The sequence below is a fragment of the Megascapheus bottae genome, chromosome 5, assembly GCF_031878675.1.
Source record: "Megascapheus bottae isolate mThoBot1 chromosome 5, mThoBot2.hap1, whole genome shotgun sequence".
NCBI classification, from domain to species: Eukaryota; Metazoa; Chordata; class Mammalia; order Rodentia; family Geomyidae; genus Megascapheus; species Megascapheus bottae.
In genome coordinates this window covers 64,202,820-64,218,768 of record NC_143513.1, presented here as the reverse complement: position 1 = coordinate 64,218,768, position 15,949 = coordinate 64,202,820, and the positions used below count along the sequence as shown (strand labels likewise).

At 39.4% G+C, this 15,949-nt stretch overlaps 1 protein-coding gene across 1 annotated transcript; it reads left to right on the top strand.

Annotated features, from left to right (window-relative positions):
* The first annotated feature begins 1,112 nt into the window (after positions 1-1,112).
* On the top strand, positions 1,113-11,573 carry Ndufa5 (NADH:ubiquinone oxidoreductase subunit A5). The gene is made up of 5 exons (XM_090333228.1): positions 1,113-1,190; positions 1,988-2,032; positions 5,691-5,807; positions 8,799-8,864; positions 11,405-11,573. The coding sequence occupies exons 1-5, from the start codon at positions 1,170-1,172 to the stop codon at positions 11,504-11,506; spliced, it is 351 nt and encodes a 116-aa protein (XP_090189354.1). The 5' UTR covers positions 1,113-1,169; the 3' UTR covers positions 11,507-11,573.
* The last annotated feature ends 4,376 nt before the right edge of the window (positions 11,574-15,949 follow it).

Here is a 15,949-nt window from a genome sequence, read left to right as displayed (position 1 = left end):
GCTGGGACAGGCCACTATCCTACCTTCTGGTATTTTGTGTGCAGTCTTTGGTGTTCTTTTTACAGAAGCACCATAGTAATCTGTTTAACCTTTGCACCTCAGTTCTCTTGTGTGTGCGTAGCTGTACTAAAATCATCTTTTTAATAGACACCGGCCCAGCTGGATGAGATCCTGTGCTAATGACTTTTTCTTAATCACAACGACAATGACTATTTTAAAATCAGGTCATTTTCTGAAGCAGTGAGAGAAACTTCAACATATGTAGTTTTGATGGCACAATTTGTATTCGTCAAGTTCTTCAAAGAAACAGAAGCAATTCATCTGTTTCTTTGTACATGTGTTACATTTTTGTTCCATTGACTTTTAAAGAAACTTCATTTCTTGAATTCTAGTCACCTACAGTTTTTGGTTAGTTTTAGTCCATTTCGACCAGTGCATTGAGCACAGACTTCTTCTATTTGAACACTTACCAAATGCATCGTGTACTGATACAGGCCTACGTCCAGAAGCTGAGACCCCCCTCCCACCTTACAAATCTCACGTCCCGGGGACTGACTGCAGGTGTTCTATAAGTGTGCATGGAGGTGGGCGGGGGAGTTTAGGGTCCCGTTCCTCTCTTCAAATGGAAAAATGAGAAAAATGATCATCTACGTGAAATGAGGTAGAAAGGGGCGCCATACTGCTTGAGCCCACAAGACCAAGGACACCCATACCTTGGTGCTGCGGATTAACCTTTGCACACGACCGCACTTCAGCAGATGCTGGAGGCCCGCTACCGTCCTCATTTCAATAAGCTAGGGAAGCTTACAAAGGAACAGGTCACAAAGTCTGTCAAAGGTGGAAATCGGGAACAAACTCTTAGAGCGAGTATTTTTTTTTTCCTCTTCCGTAGTGCTTCCTTCGATTTCTGGGCGAGCTGTCACAGGGCCTGAGCCCGAGCTACAAAACCTGTAATCAGTTCCTCCACCGAGCGCCCCCGGCTATGGAATCCATCCTTCCCACCCGCAGAGGTGCAGAACCCGCATTTCCGCTCCTTCCTGGGATCCTGAGGGGGTGGAGCCATGCGGTTTCCACGGTGACGGAGCGACGCTCTCGGGTGTCGACTGAGCGGGTCTGAGCGAGGTTCCCAGAGGGCTTTGCGGCGTGGCTCCCGTGAGTCGCTCTCCATCATGGCCGGCGTGCTGAAGAAGGTGAGACGGGAGAAGGTCACTGTGGTGGTTGAGGCTGTGGGGGTGGCGGGAGACCGGGAGCCCCTGTTCCTGTGGCGATGGCCGTCATCGGCCGGGCGCGGCGGGAATCTGGGGGGACTCGTGCATTCTCCTCAGGCGATGGCCGGCTTAGCGGTCCCACACGAACGCACACACGCGGAAAACAAGTCGGATCTAGAGGCCGGGCCGGAGCCGGGGGTCTCGGGGCCAAGAGGCCGGGCCGAAGCTGGAGGTCGAGGGGCCGGGGGTCGCGGGACGAAGGGACCGGGCCGGAGCTAGGGATCGCGTGGCCGAGAGGCCGGGCCGGAGCCGGGGGCCGAGGGGCCGGGCCGGAGCCGGGGGTCGCGGGACGAAGGGTCCGGGCCGGAGCCGGGAGTCGCGGGGCCGAGGGACCTGGCCGGAGCTGGGGGTCGCGGAGCCAAGAGGCCGGGCCGGAGCCGGGGGTCGCGGAGCCAAGAGGCCGGGCCGGAGCCGGGGGTCGCGGAGCCAAGAGGCCGGGCCGGAGCCGGGGGTCGCGGGGCCGAGGGACCTGGCCGGAGCTGGGGGTCGCGGGGCCAAGAGGCCGGGCCGGGCCCGAGCCGGAGCCGGGAGTCGCGGGGCCGAGGGGCCTGGCCGGAGCCGGGGGTGGTGGGAAGGAGAAGCCGGAGCCCGGAGTCTTGGGGTGGAGAGGCCAAGGGGTGCGGGATGGAGGGGGCAGGTGAGAGAGAGAGTCAGGGAGTCGTTGGGTTTGCCTTTTCTGGGCGGGATGAACAGCTTGGTTCCTGTTTTGTTCTTCACAGACCACTGGCCTGGTGGGCTTGGCTGTTTGCGACACTCCTCACGACGTACGTACCACTGTTCTGTCCCAGTGGATGCCCACGCTTTCCTAGGAAGACCAACCCAGCCACAGGAAAAAGGGAGTTGACATCCTATCACAATTCCCGTGAGGTTTTGGACTAGAGGGGTATTCTACTTCCTTGAACCAAGGTTGACCCCCCCCCCCCTTTTTTTTTCCTCCGTACCATGACCGCTTTACTAAGTCACTTATTCCTAGATTTGTTTCTTGGTATTCTGGAAACTTTAGTGCGCTCCAAATATGCACCTCCATTTTTCACCCGTGTCCTGTCCTCACCCTGTCACACACTTGGGCATACCTACCTCCTCAGTAAAGATGCTTCCATTTAAAAATAAATAAATAAATAAAATTTATTGAGACTTACTGTTTTCTGAGTACCGTTGGAAGTGACACAACACATAATATGGAGATGTTGTTATCCACATTTTGTAGATGAGGAATGAAGGCCTTTAGATGGAAGTAATGTGTCCAGTACAACGAGACAGTGAAGCCAGTATGAACCTAGGCAGTCAAGTCCCATTCAGCATGTTTTCAACCATTTCTTAGTACTGTTTACTTAGGATGTTTCTGCCTCTTCCACACGCACTGATCTGTAGGGTTGTTTTGTTTTGTTTTGTTTTTTTGTTTTTGCCAGTCCTTGGCTTGGGCTCAGTGCCTGAGCTTTGTCCTTGGGTTTTTCTCAAGTCTAGAGCTCTACCACTTGAGTCACAGCACCACTTCTGGCATTTTTTTCTATGTATGTAGTACTAAAGAATCGGACCCCGGGTCTTCAGTGCATGCTAGGCAAGCACTCTACCAGTAGGCCAAACTCCTGGGCCCTGATCTGTAGTTTTTATCATGTTGTCTCCTGTCTTATCTGAAGTACCTTAGACACTGGGACTGAGATCCATGTCTAGTCTGCTTTTATATCAAACACTATATAATACTATGCATATATATGTATATACTCAGGTATATACATCCTTCCTATAAAACTTGAATGTTCTTTACAAAACACAATACTTAAAATTATTGGAGTGTGCAGATACAAGCTGAATAGACTCTTCTGATTTGTATTTAATTTTAGTATTTTTTTTAAACTGTATGAAATGCCCCAGTATGGATGATAGAATAGATATTCACCCCTTTTATAACATTATTTCCTTTATGTTAATCACTTCTGAATCTCAGGATCTGAATCTCTGTTTCTCTAGGAACTGAGAAATTGTATCAGAAAAAAGTCAGTATAACACATTTTAAATCAGTTTAAAACTTTATTTAAATGCTATATTCAAAATTAATATTTGCATTATATATACTAATTGAAGAGAAGAATGAAAAGTTTAAATCAAAACCTTAAATCAGATTAAAACCTTTTCATTAAGTTACTTACTAATATACAATGCATGCTTTGATTATATTAGAGAAGAATATACAAATGAACAACTTTAACAAATCTGCAGGGTGAACCATATTTTTTTTGCTGTTGTTAAAATGCTTTCTTAAAGTATCTAGGAAAGAGTACAAAATATTACCAGTGGGTGTTTTAGGGGAATAGGCTTGTCTGTGATTATACTTTGAGTCTGTGCCTACTGGCTGAAGTGAGCACAGATAACTGTTGATGTGTGCTGTGAAGGGGTAAGGAAAGCCACCTGTAAAGTAAATTGCATGTAAGACTGCTAGAGGTCATAGGCCCACATAATGGTTGCAGAACGAGGAAGAGGTGAGTGATTAAAACCTAAGCTTCTTGGCTAAGGTTGACCATTTTTCATCCACAGTTGAAACGTCTCTTTTCTGAGATGATGCTGCAAATGGGAAATCACATTTTATTTCGTGTAAAGTAATCAGAACACAGACACTAAAAATCTGTAAAATTTTGGCTATGTGTATTAGGTATGTATGAAACAACTGAAGTTTAGATTTTGACTTGGATTCCATTTCTAAGGTATATGTATAATGTAAGTATTTCCAAATCCAAGGAAACCTGAAATTCAAACATTTGTACTCTGAAACCTTCTAGATAAGAAATACTCAACATGCTAGGAATATATTCTCTGTTGTGGAACTTCATATTCAAATAAGTAAATAACTAATGCTAAATATTCAGACTGCTTTTTAAGAAGTATAGGTCTTAGAAACTTTAAGGTTTATTTGCATATGTACTATACATGTATATCTGAATATCTCTATATATACACACACACACACACACTAGCTATTGGGTAGAGTGCTTTCCTAGAGTGTACAAGATCCTTATATTCCATCCCATCACTATAAACAAATTTTAAAGTAAATGCAAATTAAAGTAATTCTTAAGCTCATGTATATTTATAATTGTGTTTATAAATGAACTTTTGGTAAGTTAAGATTTACCAAAGCACTCCTGATAAAACTCTGCATCACTGGAGATAGATCCAAGGCCTTCATGCAGACTAGGCAAGCACTCACCACTGCGCCTTAGACTCCAGAACATTTTTTAGCATGTAACTGCCATATTAAAGTTTAATATGCTTCACAGTATGCTGTTTCAGCGACTCAGTTCTCTTTTTCTGTTGAGTCTTTGGTGAAATTTAGCCATGTGGAACACAATTGTAGTCACAAGCACTTAGTTTTATATAATTTAATTTACTTTTACTATACCAATGATTTAATGGTTACTTTTAGATTTCTATTTTTCAAGAAAGAAAAACTGAAAAAGAATTTGCAGTGTCTAGCACATTGGTTTGAGAAATACTGATTTTCTAAATGATTTGGTTTCTAAGAAAGGTCATTAGCATTGTTTTTCTTGTTAGTATATCTGTCTTAGGTAAAACTTACGGTTACATAAACATAAAACACTTGTTTCCTAAGTTGTAAAGGATAGGAATAAGATGTAGGCATGAACAAACTGTAGCAAAGAAGAATTCAAAAGAAAAGTAGATGTGACCTATTTGGATTTTTATCTTTGAAATTTAAAAAATTCTCTGCCTAGCACATTGCAAATCAGAACACAGTAAAGACGCTTGCACACCCATATTCATTGCTGCACACTTCACAATTTATAGAAACAGCCCAGATGCCCCAGAGTAGATGAATGGATCGAAAAAAAACCTGATATATATACACAATGGAAATTTACTCATCCATTAGAAAGAATAATACGTCATTTGCAGGAAAATGGATAGACCTAGAACAAATCATGTTAAGTGTGGTAAGCCAAGCTCAGAGCGAAATGGTGTATATTTGTGGAAGCTAGATCCAAAATATAACTGGACCTGATAACCTAAACAGGACTGTGAGCATTCACTCACAGACTAAGGAGAATACTCTTAGGGGAGGAACCTAAAAGCACAACTATCTGAATGTTTAAAATATTACATATCAGGAAATAAAAACATGATTTTTATTGTGGTAGTGTTTATTTTTGGTTTCTTTTAAGGGGATAAGTTGGAGGTGCAGAGAAGGGGAGGGGCTAAACAAATGAGTTCATGGTATTCTGTATACACTGTGGGAAATGAACTATGCAGCTTGTCTAAAACAAAATGAACTATGCAACATTGTCTAAAACAAAATTGTACTCATTAACTGATGAAATAACCCCTCTGATCATCTTAATTTTAACAATTGCATTTTAAAAAGGGGGGAATATTTTGCCTAATCTTTTTGATTTGTATGCTTTTTCTTTTCAGAGGCTAACAATATTGTACAAAAAGATTCTTGATGTTCTGGAGCTATTCCCTAAAAATGCAGCATACAGAAAGTACACAGAACAGATTACAAATGAGAAACTCAATATGGTTAAAGCCGTAAGTAGCTCTTTCCAATGCAACATTTAACAGAAAATTTTCAATTGCTTATTATTCTGCATGTTCTCCATTTGTTTTTACTTGTACTCTCCTTTCATTCTACTATCATTGCTTTCCTTTCACCTTTTCTTTCTTTCATAGAGCAAACTTCTGCTTATTAAATGCTTTCTTTTCCTCCCTCCCTCCCTCCCTTCCTCCCTTCCTCCCTCCCTCCCTCCCTCCCTCCCTCTCTCTCTCTCTCTCTCTTTCTTTTTTGTTTGTTTTTTGCCAGTCCTGGGCTGGAACTCAAGGCCTGAGCACTACCACTTGAGCCTCAGCACCACTTCCAGCTTTTTTTGATTTTATCTGGTACCAAGGAATCGAACCTGTGTTTTCATGCATGCTAGGCAATCACTAACACTAGGCCAAACTCCCAGCCTTTATTAAATGCTTTCTATATGCCATAGCACTACTAGAGTACAAGAATAAGATCAAGTCCCTGTCCTGGGATAACTTTGTAACATTGTGGTTGTATCTTTTGTCTTTGTTTTCTCCAGTACTAAGGTTTGAATTCAGAGCCTTGTTATACAAGTTGCTCTACATGAGTCATGCCCTTAGCCCATTTTTTTTTTTTTTTTTTTTTTGCCAGAGGCTTTTCTTGGCCCATTTTTCTTGACTCCTACCTGGGGGTCTCTGGTTAAATGGGGTTACACCACAACAACTATTGGTTGAACAGATCTTGCTAAGTGGTTTAGTTTCATTTTTCTGCCAGTCCTGGAGCTTGATCTCAGTGCTCGGGTGTTGACCCTTCTTTTAGTCAAGGCTAGTGTCACTTGAGTGACAGCTTTGCTTCTGGCTTTTTTGGGCAGTAGATTATTGGAGATAAGAGGCTAATGTACTTTTCTGCTCAATTTGGCTTTGAGCTACCGTCCTCAAATCTCAGTCTTCTGAGTGACTATTTGTTATAGGTATGAGCTACTGACACCCAGCAATCTTGTTAACTCTGCCTAGGAGGCCTCAAACCAAAATCCACCTGAGTAGCTGGGATTATAGGTATGAGCTGCTGTGCCAGATCTTGATCTTGTTTCTCTAATCACAGAACAAAGAAGAACAAAAGCAAAACTTTTGAAGAAACCAGTCAAAATAATGACTTAGAAAATTGTTTTCTTTTATTTCTGGAGGCCAAAAGTCTGGAATTGGAATCAAGGGTCCAAATCAAGTTGCTAGGGCCATGTTTTGTCTAGCATTTCTGGGATAGAAATTATTCCTGTTTCTTCTAGATTCTGGTGATTTCTGTTATTTTTTGCTTTCTTTCTACATCATTCCAGTTTCTGCTTATGTGGACAGGTGCCCTTTTACTTGTAATTTCCCTTTGCCTCTCTTAGTAAGACATTCAAGCTTAGAGCCCACAAGGATGATATTCCCATTTCAGTATTGAATAAGCTCTGCAGAGAGAGCCTCAGCTGGAGCAAGCCACTTGGTTTAATTAGATGAACTAAAAACTATTTTTTTTTTTCATTTGATTCATGGACCAAGCCATTTCGATAATGACAGAGTCTTATTTACATAAGTGTGTATATGTATTTACAGGTCATAGTTCCTATCATAAAGTTCAGTATACTAGAAAACAAAGGCTGTTAAGTAATTTAAGTGTTATAGTATTTATTTATTTATTTACTTATTTGTTTGATGTTACTGAGATTTGAATTCAGTGAATTATGCTTACTGTGCTGGAGTTGCAATTTGGATTTCCACCTCCCATATATCTAGAGTGACAGTCATGAACCACCATGCCCAGATGAGATTTCTTTTGAAAAACATTTTAATAAAAGCTGAACAGCTTGGTAATCCCAGCTACTAGGGGAGAGATAGGGAAGATTATGGTTTGAAATATGATGGAATTTTTAATCAAGTAATCACACCCTGTAGTACCAGCACCCCAAAATAACATTATCACAATATCTAAAGCTTTTCTTTCTTTTACTAATCTAACAATAACTATTATTCTGACTTAGGATATTTATTTGGCCTATTTTTGAACTGGTAAAAATTGAATAATCATTAATATCTTTTTTGATCTGATTTTTACTTCAGCTTGAGAAAACCATCTGTAGTACTGCCTAATTATTACTTGTCCTCTGTGATTGCCATATAGTATTCTGTTATATCCAAATAACAAAATTTATCTGATCATTCTCTTGTAGATGACCATTGGAGTTGTTTCACCATTTGGGCTTTGATTGGAATGGATGAAAACACTGTTAAATATTATTTGTGCATATTATGTACAAATATTATACATATTTATTGAGTACATACCTGGTGGTCGAATTTTTAGGTCCTAAGATTTAATGTTAGAACCCTCAAAAGAAGTAGATAATTGTAAGAGAGAAATAATTTTTTAAAAAAATCAGTTTTAAGCTAGGTGCTGGTGGCTCACACCTGTAATCTTAGCTGCTCAGAAGGCTGAGATCTGAGGATTGCATTGTGAAGCAGGAATGTCCGGGAGACTCATATCCAATAAAGTACTCAGAAAAAGCTGGAAGTGGTGCTGTGGTTCAAGTGTTAGAGTGCTAGGTTCAAGCCCAGTGAAGGTCCAGAGTTCAAGTCCCAGGATTGGTGAGAGAGAGAGAGAAGGGGGGGAGGGAGAGACAGAGAGATAGAAACAGAGACACAGAGAGAGAGGGAGAGAGAGACAGAGACAGAGACAGAGACAGACAGAGACACTGAACTTTGCATTATATTTTACCCTTGAGAAGTATGTGAGGCTATGAATCACAATCCTCAGGTCTCAGTCTCCTGAGTAGTTAGGATTAGATGTGAGTCCACAACACCCAGCTATTAAAACAGGCAAGCAGTAAAGTAGCAGAGATATAATGGATTTTCACCAAATACTTGGTAATAGCTTAATAAGGCCTGATAAAAACACACTTGTTATTGGTGTTTTTTTATGTATGAGCTTTAGAAAGACCAACATATTTACTTATTTATTTATTTTCCTTAAAATTACAGGAACCAGATGTTAAAAAATTAGAAGACAAACTTCAGGGTGGCCAACTAGAAGAGGTGATTCTTCAGGTAAATAAAAAGAAAATTGAACAGAGGTTTTTTATTTTAAATATTTATTTATTTATTTTATTTTATTTATTTATTTTTTTTTGCCAGTCCTGGGCTTGAGCTCAGGGCCTGAGCACTGTCCTTGGACTTTCTCAAGGTTAGAGCTCTACCACTTGAGCCTCAGCACCACTTCCGGCTTTTTTCTATGTATGTGGTACCAAGAAATCGAACCCGGGTCTTCATGCATGCTAGGCAAGCACTTTAACCACTAGGCCAAACTCCCGGCCCCTTAAATATTTATTTTATATGTAGCAAACTAATTTCCTACAAGGAAATAAAAACCAAATTTATTGTTACAATGACATACCAAATATAAGATGAAATACACTTTTTTTGCATATATTTTATTGTAATTAATAGAAGGGTTACATTATATTCACCAGATAGAAGGTGCATTACTTCACAAACATTGATACCCTTTCTCATGTCTTGGTCCCCATTTCCCTCCTCCAACCCCCGCCCCTCATCTTGTTTTCCCCCCTTCCCTATCCTATTTCAAATAACTAAATAAGCATCTATGCAGTATATCAGATAACAAGGTAAAATTCTGTAACAATATGAGATAACCAAGGGACAGCAAAAGAGATGAGAGATAACATAGTACATTAAGGACAACAATCACTCATTATATGTCTTTTGTTTCTGACATGTGCATATCATTTAAATATTTATTTGTGATTGAATTGTGAGCATATTCTTGTTAGCTGTCATTTTAGCTAAAAGCTTCGTATAGTTTTTTTAATATGGAAAAACAACCAGATGTTTTGAATTAAAAAACTAAAATAATGATTATTGGAGTGTTTGGCCACATTAATAAACTCTTTAGATTTGCTCTATCTACATCTGTCGAGACCTTTATTTTGTCTTATTTTCTATATGTTAATCTTGACAAACTGAAATATATGAGCATTGCACAAAATACCATGTGGTACCACATAAAACATGTACAATTTTATATAACAGTTAAAAAGAAAGTAAGATAAAAGGAATTCATTTAATACATATTTACTCTGTACCTGCTGTGCTTTCCTGCATTCCACAGATCGCCATTTTACAAATACTGGATCTCATGTAATTAATTATAGGTCATGGCATTAGGTGAAATTATGATTAGTTCTTTTCCAAGAACAATAGAAAGTGGGAGTGCTGCAGTTAGTAAGATTGTAATTTTTGTGTTTTTTTTTTAAAAAAAATTATGTATTTGTGGACTGAGGCTACCATAGCAAAATAAGAAGCACAGTTTGAATTTTTGTGATTTCATTTACCTCAAAATAATAAATTAAAAAGTACAAGACTAACCAATTCATAAGAACTCCTAAATATGAAATTCTATATTGTTCTGAGTAGCTTGATGAAATTTCACACAGTCTCACTTCATCTTGCCAGGGATGTTAATCTTCCCTTTGTTACATGTACTCTGCCTACCCATTAGTTACCCATTAGTAGTTCTCTCTTTATCAGATTAAGTATCATAGTATTACAGTGCTTGTGTTCAACTTTCACTTGATTACTGTTAAACTGTATCTAATTTATAAGTCAAAACATTAAGAATTTTTGTATAGGAAAATTATCACGTAGGGTTCAGCTTACAATTTGATTGATTCACTCATCCACCTGTGGGCTTGGAACATACCCCATGGATCAGAAAAGACAGTTATGTTTTTGTTTGTTTTTTTTGCGTGTGGTTTTTTTCTTTTGTTGTTTTTGTTTTTTTTTTTTTTTTTGCCAGTTGTCGGGCTTGAACTCAGGGCCTGAGCACTGTCCTTGGACTTTTCTCAAGGCTAGAGCTCTACCACTTGAGCCACAGCACCACTTCCAGCTTTTTTCTATGTATGTGGTACCAAGAAATCAACTGGGCTTTTTTACATGCTAGGCAAGCACTCTACCACTAGGCCCAACTCCCAGCTGAGACGGTTATGTTTTATTTTTAACTTCAAGTCATGGCAAACTGGTTTGATAGCCACTAATAAAAATGTAGAAACATAGCTCTCATCCTCAGGGATGGAAAATTTACCAACCAAACCTTGAACACTGCAAATATAGTAGATTCCAATCAAATAGAAGAAATCAAGAGATACCTTTTTTTTTTGTTGTTAGTCATGGGGTTTGAACTCTGTCTGGGCCCAGGCGCTGTCCCTGAGCTCTTTAGCTCAAGGCTATCACCCTAACCCTGGAGCCACAACACCACTTCTGGTTTTCTAGTGGAGATTAAAGAGTCTCATGTTCTTTAGGTTCTTTAATGCCAGGGCTGGCTTTGAACCTTGATGTTCAGATCTCATCCTCCTGAGTAGCTGGGATTACAGGTATGAGCCACAGTGCCTGGTTTACCTTTTTTTTTTTTTAAACTACCTTATAATTATAAACTTTTAAGAATTAAGGAATTAGGGTAAAGTTCAAGATTTTTTGTTGGGATAAACCGTAAGATATTATTATGAAAGTGTAGCTTTAATATGTTAGTTGAATTATCTTTAAATAGTTTTCATTATTGTTGTTGTTAACAGGCTGAGAAGGAACTAAGTCTGGCAAGAAAAATGTTAGAGTGGAAACCATGGGAGCCATTAGTGGAAGAGCCTCCTGCCAACCAGTGGAAATGGCCAATATAAGCATTGTCAAAAGTCTTTGATCTGCTAATGGGCAACTATATAATTAAATGTTCTGTTATATTAAAAATGTGTGCTATCTTGATTATGAAAACTGAGGACTTGCTTAGCAGCCTTGTTAGTGATCTTGGTATTAGCATTTTGTCAGTTGCACAGTATTCTCTCAGATTATTTCAAAGATGGAGTTTTTTTTGAACAGAAAGGTTGGGGTAAGATTTGAGAGTTAATTGATAGAGTTTCTACAGATAACACTATACACAGACCTTAAGCATAAAACCTAATTTTTTTTTATTTTGAAACATAGACAAAATGAAATTTTATTGTCTAAATGAATTTATCGGTAACTTGAATGGTCATGAGAGTGAAGATGTTCAGTTATGAGAAAAGTGTCAAAAAATAGCTTGTGGCAGGCACCAGGGCTGTAAACCTAGATATTCAAGAGACTGAGATCTGATTCAAAGCTAGCCTGGGCAGAAAAGTCTCCATGAGACTTCCAGTTAACCACTGAACATCTGGAAATGGCACTGTGACTCAAGTGGTAGATTGCTAGCCTTGAACACAAAATGCCTCAAGGACAGGACCCAGGCTCTGTGTTTAAGCACTACAATCAACAACAACAACAACAAAAATAGTTTGTGATAAAGTTTTAAATTGTGGCTAACCTCTTTGGCTTTGATCTTATGTATAAAACAAAATTAAAATATATAAATATATATTGACTGAATTCCATTATGTAATTTTATTTAAGGCTGACATCTGAATTATTCTAAATTTCCTATTTGCTTTTTATTTCATTGTTACTTTGCCATCTTTAAAAGTTATCCAGTGACAACTCATTTTACAATTGGAGAAATTTAGCACTTCAAAGATTTTTATTGAGCGGGGTACCAGTGGCTCACACCTTTAATCCTAGCTACTCAAGAGGCTGAGATCTGACTCAAAGATCTCAAAGGATCAAGATTCAAAGCCAGCTTGGGCACAGAAGGACCTGAGACTGTTATCTCCAGTTAACCTCAAGAAAATGGGAAGTGCGGCTTGGCTCAAGGGTAGGGTGGTAGCCTTGAGCTGAAGAGCTCAGGGACAGCACCCAGGCCGAGTTCAAGCCCTATGACCCCCCCCCCCCCAAAAAAAATAATATATTTTTTTTAGCTGAGATCTGTTTGCGTGTGTGTGTGTGTGTGTGTGTGTGTGTGTGTGTGTGATATGTGCCTGGGCTGGCTTTGAGGCTTGATACTCAGATCTCAGCCTTCTGAGTAGCTAAGATTACAGGCATGAGCCACCATGCCCAGCTGAGATCTTTTTTTTTTTTTTTTTTAATTTTATTGCCGGGATACTGTGTGGAGGGGGGCTACGGCTGCATTCATCAGGTAGTTAGGCACATTCATTTCATTTAGTCTCATATGTCCTTATGTACATGGGGTTTGAGCTATTGTAATCCTCTGCTAGGAGAATCCTAGATGTGTATTAATTATTACAAATGAGGAAAACCATGGCGCCTACATTCCTTTGCATCTGGCATACTTAATGTGATTTTTTTTCCAAGTCTTTCCATTTCTTTATGAATGTGATGATGTCATTCTTTCTGATGGCAGCATAGAATTCCATTCTGTATAAATCTTCTTAATCCATTCATCTACTGAGGGCATTTGGGTTGGTTCCATATCTTAAATAGCCAATATTTTATGGTTGCTTTTATTTTGTGATAGAATAGTTTCTATATTGATTATCAACTGCAAGTATATTTTTGGAAAATTTTAGTTTTTTTTAAGGTAGACCTTTTAGCTTTCCTAAAGGTAAAGCATTATTATTTTATTACAACATATTGAATTTTGCTCCATTTCTAAGCAGAGAGTAAATTCCTTTTCATTATATCATCGGTTCACAATTCTTCATGTGAATTTCAAAAAGCCCTGAAAATAGAAACTTTTTTTTTAATCGGTTATGGGACTTGAATTATGCGCTTGGGCACTGTCCCCAAGCTCTTTAGCCCAAGGCTACCACCCTTCCCCTTGAGTCACAGTGCCCACTTCCGGTTTTCTGGTGGTTATATGGAGTCTCACAGACTTTAGTGCTTGGGCTGGCTTTGCACCTCAATCTACAGATCTCAGCCTCCTGAGTAGCTAGGATTACAAGTGTGAGCCACTGTTATGCCCTGTTGAAACTTTTTTTTTCTTTTTAATATAACTTACCTGAAATAACAATGCCATTTGTGGTATTTCTCTTGTTAATGTTAACTGTTTTCCTAGATTCAGTGTATTGTGTAGTATAAAGTACATGTCCACATTATCTTTAAAAACAAGATAAATCCTTAAACATATCTAACCTATTGAAGAAATTTTTGGAAACTGAGTATGGTTTTGTGTTTTCATTCTCTAAGTAGTTCAACAACAAGATTTAAACTTGAGATAGAGTTCATATCCAAAACATGATCTTAGGGACCTAATCTTATGCAGTTATTTAACATTTTTTGAAGTTATTGCTTATTTATATCAAGATGAATTCAACCAGGTGCAATAAAGCAGAGAGATTTTGAAATGCTTGATTCTTTTTATAGAGCCACTAGGTGGCATTTTTGGAAAAAAAAATGAGCACGTAAGAGAAATATTTAATGCTGAGATGAACAAAGACATCTCATGAGAAGAAGTAAGTCACTTTGGATAGCCAAAATGTATACCTATATGGTGAAAAGTAAAATAGAAAATGTTAGTCTAAAATGCAGTTCACATTTACGTGTGTGTGTGTGTGTGTGTGTGTGTGTGTGTGTGTGTGTGAGAGAGAGAGAGAGAGAGAGAGAGAGAGAGAGAGAGAGAGAGAGAGAGATATTACTAATTCTCATTTCCTTTTCATTTTCATGAACTACCCTACATATTTAGGGTAGCTTCCATTGTAAAATTAGATTGTTTGAAGTCAACTTCATAGCAAATGAAAAAAATTAAAATACAACATAGTAGGTATCATGTACTCAGTACTCTCTGCTACCTAATCTTCTGAGCTCATTTCCCACCTCTTTTGTAAACCATAGGGTTTTCGCCCTGTCTCTGAAATGGAGAACAGTGAATGTTAAAGCTTGAAGAGGAGAATAATAAAAGTGAATATTAAAACTAATGAAATTCTTATCATTAGTAGAATTTAAGTTACGATATCTTCACAAATCTAGGCTGCCTGTGAAAGACCAATGCTAGTCTATGTGGGTGCCCTTCTTTTTCCTCTTGGTGCTCTTTCTCTTATCCATCCATGTGCAGAAGTGATTAAAATATATGTATGTAATATTGCTATTTAAGCCAAGCCAATTTTATCTGAGAACATAACGTTTCATATTCTAATAGGTAGTTTTAAATAGTGTGACTGCTCCCTCCCACCAGTAACACTGAAATTAGTAAATTCTTAGAAGCCAATTCTAGTGGCTCACACCTATAATCTCAATTGTGGTGAGCTCCTCGACCAGCGAGGAAGAACGACCACCACTCAAGGATTCTTCTCAAATCATACTTTAATGGAGAGCCTTTTGGTTGAAGGGAGAGCAGGAAGCGAAAAGAGCTGGGCAGGGAAATGCAGCTGCTTATATACATTCAAGGAACAAGGGGCTCTCTACCATTGGCTACTCTGTTGCTAAGGCCGTTTTGAGACTCGGGATTGGTCACGCCCTATTTCGTCATGCGCAGACTGAAGAGCAACTTGATACTTAGTAACGAGTAAAGGCCTCGCACTCACATACCAAATAAGTTACAAGGAGCGAGGCAGGAAACAGGTGCCATCCGGCTCCCCACATCTCCCCCTTTCTTGTTTTGTTGCAGCAAGTCAACATACCTGTTGTGAAGAGAGTAGAGGTGCTGTCCTCCAAAGTAAAACTTGAGGTCCCATTCTAGAGGAGTGACCCAGGCGGCCAACCCTGGATCCCTCCCCTCCAGGCCCTCTATCCCCTTTGTGGAGATGGGCTAGGGGCGCAGACCCATATGCTGACGCACATGCTCTCCCTAACCTGTTAGGGCCAGGAGTGGTACTTTGTCCAACATTTCACAACTCTTGGCTGCCTGTACTCCTATTCCTCGTGCAATAGACTAAGGTCTCGAGGGTGCAAAGGCAGTACAGGACACCTTTTAGTTGGTTTTTAAAGCTGCAAGCCAAATTTTGGGGAGAGTGTCCTTGCTACAAGGCAGTGAGTGCATGAGCAATTAGTACTCTATCCCTTCTATTGCGAGATCTCATGCGACAGAGCAACCAGAGGCAAAAATACAGAGCCCACAACAGGCTGCAACAAACACTCCCAGCCCAGCCCACTCCTTTACAAACGACAGGGAATTTTTTTACCCAGTCCAAAACTTGTTCTGCTGTTATTGTGATCCTGGTCCTATCAACTAACATAATTTCTGATCTTAATTGAGTGGTTAGATTTTCAAACTAATCAGTCCATTGTCCTAGAAGCATTAGTCACGGGCATTGGTAATG